The following is a 14,248-nucleotide window of genomic DNA, read 5'->3' on the forward strand; positions in this document are numbered from 1 at the left end:
GTAGGGAGATTATAATCTAACCTAACATAACCTACGTTAGATTATAAACTAACGGGTTCACAATCTTACGGTGTCATATACAGTGCCAGCCACTTGAATAGCCTCACTCAACAAAATTAATATTTCTCATAGTAATATAAAAAGGAGATATATATTAAACATTAAATATGAAATAAAACAAGAAGCCTTGTAATAGTAAATACAATATTTATTGTTATCTAATCAAAGTTTTAAGAAATAACGTCAAACAAATAAATTGACCCTTCCACTTGAATAGCCTCACATGCTAAAAGATACTGTTTAGTTATTAAAACTCTCGTTTAATATTTCGTATACCTTCCATTAGACCTTATTAATTCGAAAATACGTTTAGGTAGTGATTCATATAAAGAATGTATGTAATTAACGTCCACAGAATCCCAAACAGTGTAAATAGCTTGAATGAGTTCTTCTTTATTACTAAACTGTCTTCCGTTGTAATATACTTGCCGAGAAAGCCAACCCCAGGCATTTTCCATGATGTTCAGATCAGGGGACAAGGATGGCCAATCTAGAACTTCAATCTGGTTTTCTTCAAACCACTTTGTAACTATGGCTGACTTGTGTATGGGAGCATTATCATGCTAAAAAAACACTTTTTTTCTACCTATTACTTTTCTGATCTTACTTTTTGTTTCTTTTAATAAATTTAAATACTTTTCAGAATTTAGTCTTCCGTCTACCACAATTAAATCAACAGTACCATAGTAAGAAATTGCTCCCCAAACCATCACCGATCCGAGAGTTGAATGATGACGTGATAGTACTTTCGGTTCTTTTCTTAGGTCATGAAAATAATATTTAAATTCATCTGGACCATCTAGATTAAACTTTTTCTCATCACTAAAAATCACATTTCGCCACTCGGTTTTCCAGCACATGTACTTTTTAGACAAAGACAGTCGACCCGCCACATGTTGTTCGCGCAAAGGAGGTTTACTCATGATTTTTTTTCGTTTGAGGTGGGATGATGTTCTAATAATCCGTCGAACTGTAGAGAGAGGTGCTCTAGTATTTATTTCACTAGCTATTTGCCTGGCGGTCTTGGTGGAATTTGAAGCAGTGCGTAAAATAAGTCGACGTTCACGATCCGTAGTGGCAAATTTTGTGCGTCCTTTATACTGGTGGCCGTAATTTTCCTTATTTTTAACATAATTATTAATAACTTTAGGGCTGCTACCTATTTTTTGAGCTATCTCACGATGGGATAATTTTAGAGTTAAATAAAAATTAACCTTTTCAATTTCTAAACTTGTAAGTTTTTTCCACGTCCCATAGTCACAAAAACACTGTGTTTATCGCGTTACTGCAGGTACTTAATAGAATGCCATCTGTATTATCTAATCATAATAAAATAAATTTGAAAGCGAAACTTAAATGCACGGTTTGGACGATTATGTTACACTGAGGCTATTCATGTGGACGGCCCGTATTAGCTCTTGCGTCCACAACGTTTCGCGCGCAGACAAATTCGGACTTGTTAATGTGTCGTTCGATAAACGTCAGGGCGTACAATTCAAATTTAAGATATATTGATAAAAATAATCACGTATAATTATAATACTCACAATATATAGGTGAGGCTATTTAAGTGGTTGGCACTGTACATAAATATACTCTCCCGGCCGATTTCGACCACGGCGACTGTTTCAACTCCGCTGCTGAAGACGTTCGTGTGCCCGCGTGTGGCTTGCGTAGCCGATCTTATTAACAAAGACCCGTGCACACAACGGGCAGGTAAGGACACCATTGTTGTAAGTATACCTAATAGCCGCTGGCGGTCGGGCTTTCAGCTCGTCCCGTCTGATATCTAGTTCCATAAGTCGACGGGATTCAAAGTCATCAGTTTGTTTAATGACAAAAGACCTCCACACAGGGCGGTCGGCCGCCTGCTTCTCCCACAGAAGCGGGTCAATGTTGCAGTTCTTCATGTGGCGCTTAAGCACATCTTTATATCTGAGAAGTTGCCCGCCATGCTTTCGCTTGCCCTCCTCCAGGCATACTCTGATACATCAATAAGACGTTATCGGTTTGTGATCGCAGCTGGGCGAGAAGCACGAGAAGACGCGCGAGTCGTCCGAGTGCCTGCGGCACCTGACGACGCAGGCGGTGGTGCTGCAGAAGCGGCTCGCGGAGGCCTACGCGCGCGCGCCGCACCAGCCGCCGCAGCACCCGCCGCTGCACATCCAGCCGCCCGGCATGGCCTCCGTCATCGACATGCTCAACCTCATCAACGGCATACTCTTCGTGCAGATCAGGTACCATCACGTTACCGATACCACTTCACATAAGACAAGAAAAATATTTGATAAACTCACCCTAGTCACAGAATAAATAATAGTACTAGGTACAGAAGACTCTCTAACAAAACGCGTCTGTTACGATCAGGACAGATATGGCCGCTAGGTGGCGACAACGCCACGCGCGGCTTATGGCTAGCCACCAAAATTGGTGTGGAGCATTGTACTTTTAGCTACCTGTAGTAAAGCGACGAAATCACGGAGTGAGCCACGCCTCTAGGGTATATATTGTGGAAAAACTTCCCCCTCTTTTAGAGTTGGTAATAAATGTAAGCTATGCCACCCGTGATAACCACGAGTCGATTGAGAGACACCAGAGTCACCAAAATCGAGCAGTAGTTTTGACGCCACGATGGAACACATGCCACAAACATATACACATACATACTACTGACGAAATGATCATTATCACTGTTTATATATATATTTTTTTTACATTTTCAGCCCTCAAGATATTGAGCAGTTCAAAGCAGAAATAGAAAAAAGACAACTAAAAGACTTACCGATCCCGGGCCTGGCTGAACTGAGCACCGGCAAAGAGAAAGTCGAGAAGACGGAGCTGAACGCGGGCGGAGACGCGTCCACAGAGAGTTGAAACCGCCGGCCGTAATCCACTCCCGCTTTACATCCACGGCCGATTATCCATACAGGCAATGAAGGCAGGCCTATTTAGGGGCTGATTAGGTTCTATAGACTACCGAGTTTACTGGATTGTTACCGTTATAACGTTAACAGTTTACAATCTACGCCGCAAAAACGATAGCCCGTGAGTGCATAGTTCGGGTATAATTGAAATATTCTTCGAATCGATTCGTGTTGATTGATAACTCGTTACAGATGTAGTACATAATCCTTTGCCGTCGTATTATCTCGGAAAGGTTCGTATTTGTCATGCTCCTTCAGTCAACCTCGGCACTTTTTGTACTGAGACTGACTGAAATAGCACAACGTTCATGCGTTGAAAATACGATGGTAAAGGATTATGCACTACATCTGTGTCTGTCTGTGGCCCTATTCAGAGAATTACACGAAGGGAAATTCCTGACGCTTGCAATGCCGATAGGCCGATGCACACAGCATGCGTAATCTAGCTCGGCTCCTCTTCTCTTCGCAGCACATTGCTTGCGTTGCTAGACACTGGTAACGAATGCGGCGCATAACGCCAGCGATGTACTGCGTAGAAAGCAGGAAACAAGATACATACGCAACTGATGTGTCCTGCCCTTAAATGCCTGTTTGGTATAATCCGGCCCTGTGAACGTTTATTATACATTGTTACTTTGTAATTTATAATTATTGATTGATGATTGTTCCTTATTATCGAAGAATGTATGCCGTAGTAGGTAGCGTGCTAAGGTTTGATGTAGATTTTTTTTATTAGTCAAATTTTGATGGTAATTATTTCGATCAAATAATTATGCGTTTATTTAAGTATCGCGGAGTGCAATAGGTTTATGTGCATGTGCGTACGTTGCGTATTTCGCTCAAATCACGCAATGATTTCGTAGGACCTAAAATCGGCCTTCAGTTTTCTACATTCTTATACAAGAAAGTAGTGTAACATTGGTTGAATTCTGTATACTACGAAGAGAAATAATATGCCTAATGACATTCGACTCTAGTCGAAATGGTATCAGTAAAAAAGCTCAAAACAAAGGATATTTGGGATTATTACACTAACTATTATGGTTCTTACTCACTATTAACGTTTGTCCGGAAATACAATGTTTCATATGAAATCCATATTTTATTCGACCTTGATTTTTTATATGTAACTGACCTGATGGACCTGATTTAAATGAGGAAGCTATTTATATTGATTCTTTATGAAAAATATTATTTATATTAAATAAAGATTTCCTCGTTTCGGCAGTCGTGTGAATACAGTAAAATACCTTTTCACCTTTGTTTCACTTAGCATGTATGCATGCATGAAATATTTTGAAAACTGCCGATACCGATTTTGAGGTCCCGTAATCACTGTGTGGATGTAGGTTTAATTTTATGCTTCCGTTTCAAATTCACAATTTGATCGTTATCCGATGTAGTGCAATGGAAATGTAGTGATAATAGCAATAAGTTTCGGTTGTGAGCCCGGACCGCACTGCGCCATGGTGTCCGGTGTCCGGCGTCTGGTGCTACCGGCGTGTCCGAATAAACAAATGATTTTATGAATTGTTATGTCGAGTATTATTTCTTTACTTAATTAGTACGGGAGTATATTGTTGACATGCCCATAGTCGTAGGAATTTTGTTATATTGTCATTGAAATGTAACAGGATTTGAACATTTCTGTAGGTTTTTAATTACGTAAGAAATTGATATTAATCAGATTCCTAGATTGGATTTTGTTTAGTAATTAGTTACCTGTCTGCCATGATCCGTGTCGTTACTCAACCGCAGCGGGGATAGGTTCTCTTTCGACCAAAGTAATTACTATGATGAGTGATGGAAGATATACGCGACGTGAGAGCCTGGATTGGAAAGACGTAAACTAAACTCCGAATTATCTACTTACTGATATATTACACTGCCTTTGATTGTTAGCTTTCTCTCAGATTTTAGTGTGATTAGTGCCATATATGTAGTGAGAATAAATCTCTCCGTAATATTTCTGTTAGTCTGTGATATAAATGAATTATTTTATCAACGAGCCACTTGCCTTGCTTATCCATCTTCTTTAGGTATTTAAACTGGTCACTCTTAACTATCGCTGTGTAAATAATACTAATTTCCCGTTCTGACAATAATCTTCCGATGCTTTGTTATTTCATCTTGTGTCTGATAATCATGCATGGCTTGAATGAAACGGAATCAATATTGTTAGGTTACTTTAATTTTTTATTTCTATGAAATTTAGAATCGGATTTTTCTCAAAACTTTCTGTGTATGTGTAAACCAATGAAACTGTCAATTGAAAAGATATATACAAATCCGAATGACAGACCACACTGTATTTTCTTGATGACGTTTATAAAGTTAATCAAAATATACCTAACTACATAATTTTAAACGGTATCTCAATATTATAGTGCATCACAATTAATGTAATAAATAAAAAAGCTTATGCTTATCGATTTTTAAGGCCCGAAAATAGTTTTTATCGAGAAGTAAGCACCATTGCAAGTGTAACTTAACAATCATACCATGTATCCTAAATGATAACCTCCTCCCATAACTAACAATTGAATGTTACTTAACTTTTAAGGATGTTGTTAGATGAAGTATGTGCCTAAGCAAACAATAATAGTTGTTGTTGTTACATTTCTTTAACAATATGACGACCATGTAAATACGGCGCTGTTCGTAGTATACTAATAAAAATCGTTTTTAACGTGATTGTTTCATTTATTCACCTTTTATTAAATTGCAATGAAAGTGGCCTCGAGCTACCTCAAAAGCAATTGTATACATTTACACTTGTACTTCTAGATATACCTAATAGCTAAAGTAAAGCTATGATGCTTACAAAAACTTTAGATAAAAAGAGACATTTGAGAATGCAGAAATTTTCAAGAACAGGAAAAAGAATAGATAAGGGGACTAGAAAACCGATATTATATACTGAAATTTGTCAGTGGAAGGCGAATTTAAAATTTTCAGTGGGAAGCCAAGTATTCGCGCCTACAAGTTTTAAATTTGTCACCTTTTTCTAATGACAATGTCGCCGTGCCAGAGTATAAATATTATAAGAAACTCAACCTCAGCTTTGAGAAAATGATTGGCGAATAATAAATAAACTATAGCCTCCTTACAGTCCAATCCCAGCAGAAGCTTAAGTTTTGTTTTCGTATTTGGAACCCTGATATTACGGAAAAGGGCCTCCGGGACTGGATAGCATAAAACCGGGCGGTATCAAAAACCTTCAGAAGTATATGTAGTCTGTCAAGCCGGATATGTCAGTAGAAATGTAAAGCAAACTAAAGTATGGTATCCCTAGGAAACGAACAAAAAGCAGCAATGTACATCGAACAACGATGAAATGTAAACAGTTCCACAGATAAGATATAAATGACACACGATTTTTTAATAATTCAAACGTAGTGTTGCTAACCCGCGATTTTTCAAATTTGCCGCCTTTTTCTACTGACAAGATTTGGTTGACCCAGTATAGTACAAGTTGTTGTGAGTCGGGCTCGTCACTTCCTGGAGCGCGCGCTGGCGCGCACCTGCGGGCGGGGCCGGCGCTGGCGCTGGCGCTGCGCGCGGCGCCTGCGCACGCGCGGCGCGCGCCCGCGCTCCAGCTGCGCCGCCACCAGCTCCGCCAGCGACCCGCGCTCCGTCAGCATCGACAGGAACGTGCAGATGAACTCGTCGTAGTTGTGCGTGCGCCGGCAGTCGTCCACCTGTCGGTCGCCCCACACGTGTCACCCTCCACGCGGTACTCACTATTTAACACATTCATTGCCACCCGGCCAAACAAGACATCCGCGCCGAGCCACAAAAATTTCGACATATTATAAAGCTGTGATCGTGGTAACGATCCCGACTATCGGGTCGTCCGGCCTGGGAACGAAATCATAAAATACCCGATAGTCGGGTTTTCGGCACTGAATATGTGAATCTTATTGTGCAAGTACATAATGTTTCCCAATGGTTATATAAGAGTGTTGCTATCGTACGATTCATATCAAAGGCGAAGGCGAGTCGGTGAGTAAACAGTCAAAGGAATTTAAACCTTCTATGCAATAGTTACATTGCTTACTCAAGTAGCGGTGCCACACCGAACAGTGCGTCTGCGGTCCGGCGCAGCTATTTAAATACAGAATGTAACCACTGTACAGAAGATTCAAACTCCATCAACTTAAGTAAAATACAGACAGATTCTGGATATTTGTGACCGTCTTATACATATAAAGAACCGCCAAATAATATATAAAATTAGTGTATTCCTATACCTAACAATATTAAATAAAAAACCGGCTAAGTGCGAGTCGGACTCGCGCATGGAGGGTTCCGCACCATCAACAAAAAATAGAGCATAACAAGCAAAAAAACGGTCACCCATCCAAGTACTGACCCCGCCCGACGTTGCTTAACTTCGGTCAAAAATCACGTTTGTTGTTTGGGAGCCCCACTTAAATCTTTATTTTATTCTGTTTTTAGTATTTGTTGTTATAGCGGCAACAGAAATACATCATCTGTGAAAATTTCAACTGTCTAGCTATCACGGTTCGTGAGATACAGCCTGGTGACAGACGGACGGACGGACGGACAGCGGAGTCTTAGTAATAGGGTCCCGTTTTTACCCTTTGGGTACGGAACCCTAAAAACTCAGTTAACTCTTTTACGTGTAAGTATATATTATGTCATGTTTTACCCTTTTTTAGACGAAAAAAAAATACAATACCTTATACATATCCCTCTTATCATTCTCGTCGTTCAACGCCTGCTGGCACAGCTGTATCTCGGCCACGATGCAGCTCATCATGGCGTTCAGCTCCGCGTGCGTGAATAGCACCTTCCGCGGCTTGAAGGGCTCCTCGGGCGCCACCTCGCTGTACGCCAGGATGGGTGTGTCATTGCTCTTCACTATAGCTGTGATGGAGGTGGGATAAATCTGGAATATATGTTCTATAGTTCGTTTTTTTTAGCATTAGAAATAAGGTAAACAATCTTGATGTGTCTTTTAATTGAAAAACACATTTTATTTATTTATTTATTTACATAAGGAGATCCAACAGCTAACTAAATGAGATTGGAATCTTAAATAGATATATAGAGCCAATTACAGGAACTCACAAATAGATATGTAATAAAAACATATACTTAAGTAACACGCACATTTTAAAAATAAGTTACGGTAAATATGTAACAATTATGAATCTAATACGATCTTTTATAGTCTTCTGCTTTCATAAGTAATAGTTATTGATTTTTAAAAAGTGGTTTTCAATTAAAAGACATGTCAAAATCGTTTACCTTCTTTCAAGTTCTTTCTAATGCTAAAAAAACGAACTATAGTATGTAGAAGTATTTCAGCTGACGAACTAGTTTTTCTTAACTCTTAAATGTATAATGATGTAGATCTACATCGTATATTTTGTAGGGCCGTGGCTCAATATGCATATATTATTTTTTAATTACTATGATTTTTTTCTTTATTTTTCCCACAATCTATACAATATTACCCATCTATGTCAATTTATTAGGAAATTATACAGATAATCATGCATTTAAGGGTTAAGGCGGGATTCCAACAGTGTGCTGCAGCAGCTGCTGCACAAGCATTTTTGTACCGAATTAGGGACCGTGCTTTTTGTGACCTAAATCGAACACTTCACGCCAAAGCAGGTGCTGCCCCCTACAGAGCACGCACGCTCTATTGCGCGTTGTATTACTTTGCGCCATTAATCAAGGGGCTCCTGTGTTGCCCCCTACCTTTCATGCACGTTTCCTATATACTTGCGCCGCAGAGTGCTACGCAATGATGGAATCAAGCCATTAGACTTCACAGTTGTGATTATTATCAATACCTAACTCTTTGCTTATACTAACATAGTTTGTTATAAATATACTTACATCTCCAAGTATTTGACTGTCCCGATTTAGGGTGAAAAACTTCACCACTTCACCCTGCTCAACAGGGTCCGCTGAAATGTAATTTCTTTTATATAATTTGTAATTTTTTATAATTTTGATAAACCTTAATAATTTTTCCAAACATGTAATAAAAATTCACCACGTTCATGTTCAGGATAAAATGGTTATGCATAGACACAATTCAAATCTCAATCTTATTACAAGTATAGTGGAGACAAGGTTGCTTAAACTAGGTGCCAGTCAGGTCTGATATTTTTTCTAGTGCTTTGTTGCCTTCAAATAATGTTACAAACCTAAAATAAAACTAGTATCTTGGTTCTGCCTGTCTGTGGGGCCAATCTCTATGTAAACTGGTTGTGTGTAATCTATGTCATATAACTGCGACTGTGCCTGTTCTAGAGCCAGTAGGATGGTCCTCTCACTGAACTCTATCTCATTATCTTGCAATGAACTTTCATTTGATTCTGGGTTAATTTCTGCTTGTTCTGAAAATACACAAAAAATATAACATTGAAATATAAATCATGAACGTTAATAGCTTGAACTACTAGTAATTGTAAAACTATAAAATCATCACATCCCAGCACCATCTAGTGGCTCTGATTTTGCAAACTCAGTCCATGAAAAATTTATTTGTTTACCATTGTCCCTGTTTTTAGCAAGTAGATGTCTCAAATGTTTTCCTATTTTCGATATGGCATCCTTTACTCTTTTCTGGTTGACTTCAAGTGCGTTCAGTTTCTGTGTTATGGCAAGTCTTCGGTCTGGCACCACAGCCATCAAATTGAATCTGAAATATTTCGTAGGTTTGATTATAACATTAGCTTATGAAAGAGCACATGGTATGGAACTCCTAATTGGCACAATTTAATTTCTAATCTTAATCTTGCAGCTTTGTTTTGCAGAATACTCTGAAATTGGTCCGTTCTAGTTCTGTTATCTTTACCTGATATCATGGACCTGTTCTCCAGCATCTCTGCCCAACCTCTCGGCCATGACTCGCCGGAACTTATCTGTCCAGTCTTCGTCTGTGGCCCAGGGCCCATGGTCTGTGGGAAATGGCTTCAGGCCGTCCAACTCAAACAGATGTCCATTGATAGGTACAAAGCTAACAAAGTGATATGCTTCACCTGAGGACATACAATTAAACTGGGTAAATACAAGCTGACAAAAAAAATATTTTTATAAGAAATGTGTTAGATGACATTGTAAAGCCCCGTCTCCATATTGCGCGGCAAGCTATCGAACATTGGCTCGCGAGGCAGCCGCGCGCAATCGATACCGGGCTGGCTCGCGAGCCAACTCGATCATTCGCTCACTCGAACGCGGCTCGCGACAGTCGCGACGAACCATTCATTGTCGGTGTTTCGGCGCGCAGCAAAGGAATGTTCGCGCGCAGTTGGGATGAATATCGCAACAGATCATTAAGAAGTGATGCATGGAATTAATGCTTTTAAAAGTTCGTAATCTTCTGATGTCATTCTTGTAAAATTTTGTAATGTAACAGCAACTTTATATCTCATGTCTTCCATAAGTCTCACACCACCATGTAGTATTCTATCCATATACATCTTTTTCATCCACCATCGAACTTTCCGTTTAGGTTTCTTGTGAATAATATGATAAATAATTATAAAAGCGGCAGCTGCACGGCGACGTACATCCATGGTTCCCGAGTACAAACTGGCGTCAGATTCGTCGGATCGCCTGCCGCGCGAGGCCGCCGCGCTATAGTTCAAGATGGCGCCGAACTTGGCTCGCGAGCCAAAATACAGGTTTGCCGCGGTCGAACATTGCTCGCGCGGCCGCCGCGCGTAATCGAGACGGGGCTTAACAATTGAAAATATTAATTCAGAAAATGTAATGTATCAGAATATACATTAAACAGTAGCAAGAGATTTATTTATTTATCAATAGGATATGGAATATTGATTTTGTTTTAAATCATAAATAAATTAGAACCATAGGTAGGCTTGTGGGCCTTAATAGAGGTTATATTACATACAAGAAATTGCACCATGTAAGATGATAATTGGAATGTTATTGGAATAGTTTTAAAATAAATTTAAAGAATAGAGCTGACCTGTAAAGCGTCCTGTAGGGACCACAGCATTTTTGTCTGTCTTCTTGCGAGCTTGTGGTATGGCATGTGAATTGTGAGCACATGCTAACTCTGGGGTGTTTCCAATTGCCCACCCCTTGTTCTCGGGATTCATACCTACTGTGTGGTGCTATTAAAAACAATAAAAAGGAGAAGGTTAATATTTGTTGAACCTTAAACACTATTGTAAATCATTATATCATACATACCTTTAATCTACTCAAAGTCTCTCCTAAATGTAGATTGGGGCAGTTGAGTAATATAGATAGTAAAGCGTGTGTGGCACAACTATTGGGCACCATTTGCTGAGCGAAAAATATATTGTTAATTGTCTCCTCATCGCGTACAAAGCTTTCTATTTGATCTACGAATTTGCGACGCGACCGTCTCTCTTCAATCCACCGGAATAAGAATATAAACCCATAGACTGGACTCTCTAATGGCTTATGCAGATCATATATTTCTTCGACTTGTACGCCTTTGACGCCGAAATCTTCTAGCAACAAAGTAAATAAACCGGGGTCGCTTTCGAGCTCTAGCCATCCTTCCGTGAGACTATTCAATTCAACAGGCATGCTTTTCATGTATTATAATTCCTATTAACTCTTATTTGTATATTATTAGAAGAAATGCTTTGTTTAGAAGATAAATAAATAAAAATGATGCGTTTTGTGCTTTACAGATTAATTGTGACAGTAACACGTTACTGACAGTCCACTGACATATGTGATAATGTTACCACAAGCAAGAATTGACGTACGTATTAAAATTCAAATAGACGTACGGATCGGACCACCATTTGGTATAGCCTGACCAGTAATATATGATAATTGTCAAGAGGGCGCTGTTATTCTCATGTATAGGGTGACAATTCAGTGTAGTATGAAAAAATTAGTTCCAGTGAAATTCCGCAACATGGCGCACCCTCAATAGATCCTGGTTCACCTATACGGTTCGAGGCATGTTTGATCCTATAAGGTCTGTCCAGACGAGGACAATTTCTCGCCAATCTGATTAAATTGTCCGATCAAATGGGGCCGGACCAGGCCGGACGCAAACGCTTATTTGGCAATTTTCACCAATTTTAAATTTATGGTGATATTTGAACGCTATAAAAAAAATGCACCCAGACGCGAATATTGGCGTCACAAATTGGTATTCTTGCGTCCGTAACCCATTTTATCGGTCATAATCGGCTGTCGAATTCGGCGAGCCAAATTGGTGTTTGTATGTTATACTACTCTTTGCGTTTGCGTCCGCACGGCTTGATTTGATCGGACTATTTAATCAGATTGGCGAAAAATTGCCCACGTCTGGACAGGCCTTATGAAAGCAAGTACACTATTATACTCTGGCAAACCCACTTTGTCAGTAGAAAAAAATGCGAAATTTTAATTCTCTATGGGAGGACAACCCTTCGCGCCTACATTTTTTTTCCGCCTTTTCTACGGACGGAAGTCAATGATATTATATAACCATAGATAGGTTATACTCATACTTGAGGAGCACAAAAAAATACTTCCATATTTATTTCTGTGCCTACGATGAAACCTGTTATTTTTGATTAATTTTCTCAATCCATCCATCTTCGTCACACTCGTTGTTAAAAATAAGGTCGTCTCTTTCTCTTTCAGTGTGCGTCTAAAGGCAACTTGTCCAATTTGTCACAAGTTAAGCGCTTCCATTTTGGAACGCCTATAACCTATCTTGAGTTATAAATCATTGACGGAAGTGGCTTGTCAAACTATATCCTTTTCGCGGTCTTCATCGGTGCAAGGCGCGTAAGCGCTTAGTACGAACAGTACCTACGAACTTCACCAATATTACCAATAAGTGCATGCGACATTGCGGCATTTGATCGATCGATACCTTAAGCTTTGGTTTCCTCCGAAAGCGGTGCCGTCATATAGCGGCCGTCTCCATACAAAATACTATGACATCCATATTTAGTATGGAGACGGCCGCTATATGACGGCACCGCTATCCTAGGAAAACCGATCTTTTGTCTAAAAAAACTACCTTAGTCTCATGCACATTTTTTACTAGCTGTACCGTTGTTTTTCAGTGGGAATATTTGATTGATATCAACTGCTAAGTAATTTAGGTATAATCTATCAGAATATTTGAATTGTTTACCACTTACTAATATGATTTGACTGGATTTGACAGTCACAAATCGATATTTAATCACCCACACTATTTACTCTTTGCGTAGGGCGTAGCTGCGTACCCACTGTCGTAGACGTCAAGTTTCTACTACCTATGAGCAGGTCACGTTGTTTATTCGATAAGAAATAAAACAATCATTAAAGTAACGACATTTATTTTGTATGTACACTCAACTTCACAAACTTTGTACAATGTACAAATAATAAATGCACAACTTCAGTATCGTAAAACACCAACGACTCGCAGGCACACGCAATAATTATTAATTACAAATTTAAAGGTAGGTTAACATAAGCGCACATTAACGTTAGATATTGGTCCCATTTTTAATTCATGATATATACAATCGACATTTCAAAAACAAATGGTTAACCTAACCAATTACCTACTTATTATCTTTAATAAGTTATTGATTTAGTAAGTAGGTAGGCCAGAAGGCAGTGTCAAATTCCAGTTTTTTTTTAGGTATTTGTTGATAACTCCAAATCAACTGCAGTTAAACATGTCAGTTACAGGTAGATGGCTCAAGTCCAACTGAAAACGCACGGTGTGAGTGCCAATGATTGCAGTGAATACCTATTTTTAAACTGCCTGATAACCTCTATTCTGTATTAAGTATAGAAACAGCTACTCATACATACATTTAACATAAACTTCATTACACCTAGACTACAAATCCTTTTTTGCTATGCAGATACAAATATAATGGTCCTTCAAGTTGTGCAATCAAAATGTGTACAAATTACAAAAACACATTAAGCTTCAACTCGTGTCAAAAACACAGTTAGTTTATCGCTAATTTAAAGGACTAGATCGAGAAGATGGACATTGAAATATTAATTAATATTCACTAATTCATTCCAACTATACTCATTTCAAACATGGTTGCAACCGAACTTTATGTTCTTCATATCAACTGGGCAAATACGAAATACAGTCGAAAGGATGGAAGTATATATGTATAACAAAAGCTACAGCTTTGGCTAGGTTAGCGTGAGAGAAATAGGTAGGCTAAGAAAAAAAGACAAGTGTCCAATTGGAACTTCTGTTCTGAAGAGATATATCTTGAAAGCTGAGCTAGTAAGTCGGTATTCAC

At 39.0% G+C, this 14,248-nt stretch overlaps 2 protein-coding genes across 2 annotated transcripts in view; one reads left to right on the top strand and one right to left on the bottom strand.

Moving 5' to 3' along the window:
• Window positions 1-3,091, top strand: part of LOC134652993 (clustered mitochondria protein homolog) — a 44,999-nt gene extending 41,908 nt beyond the window's left edge. The window contains exons 24-25 of the mRNA XM_063508266.1: window positions 2,083-2,297; window positions 2,784-3,091. Of these exons, the coding sequence (XP_063364336.1) occupies window positions 2,083-2,297; window positions 2,784-2,934 (366 nt within the window). The 3' untranslated portion in view covers window positions 2,935-3,091. The remainder of the gene's footprint in view (window positions 1-2,082; window positions 2,298-2,783) is intronic.
• Window positions 3,092-6,478: 3,387 nt separating this feature from the next.
• On the bottom strand, window positions 6,479-11,646 carry LOC134652734 (ubiquitin carboxyl-terminal hydrolase calypso). The gene is made up of 8 exons (XM_063507896.1): window positions 11,193-11,646; window positions 10,966-11,113; window positions 9,829-10,012; window positions 9,524-9,672; window positions 9,176-9,367; window positions 8,862-8,932; window positions 7,690-7,899; window positions 6,479-6,685 (listed from the first exon to the last, which is right to left on the bottom strand). Exons 1-8 carry the CDS (start codon window positions 11,565-11,567, stop codon window positions 6,479-6,481), a joined length of 1,536 nt encoding a protein of 511 aa, XP_063363966.1. The 5' UTR covers window positions 11,568-11,646.
• Window positions 11,647-14,248: the final 2,602 nt, after the last annotated feature.

The sequence above is a fragment of the Cydia amplana genome, chromosome 12, assembly GCF_948474715.1.
Source record: "Cydia amplana chromosome 12, ilCydAmpl1.1, whole genome shotgun sequence".
NCBI lineage: Eukaryota > Metazoa > Arthropoda > Insecta > Lepidoptera > Tortricidae > Cydia > Cydia amplana.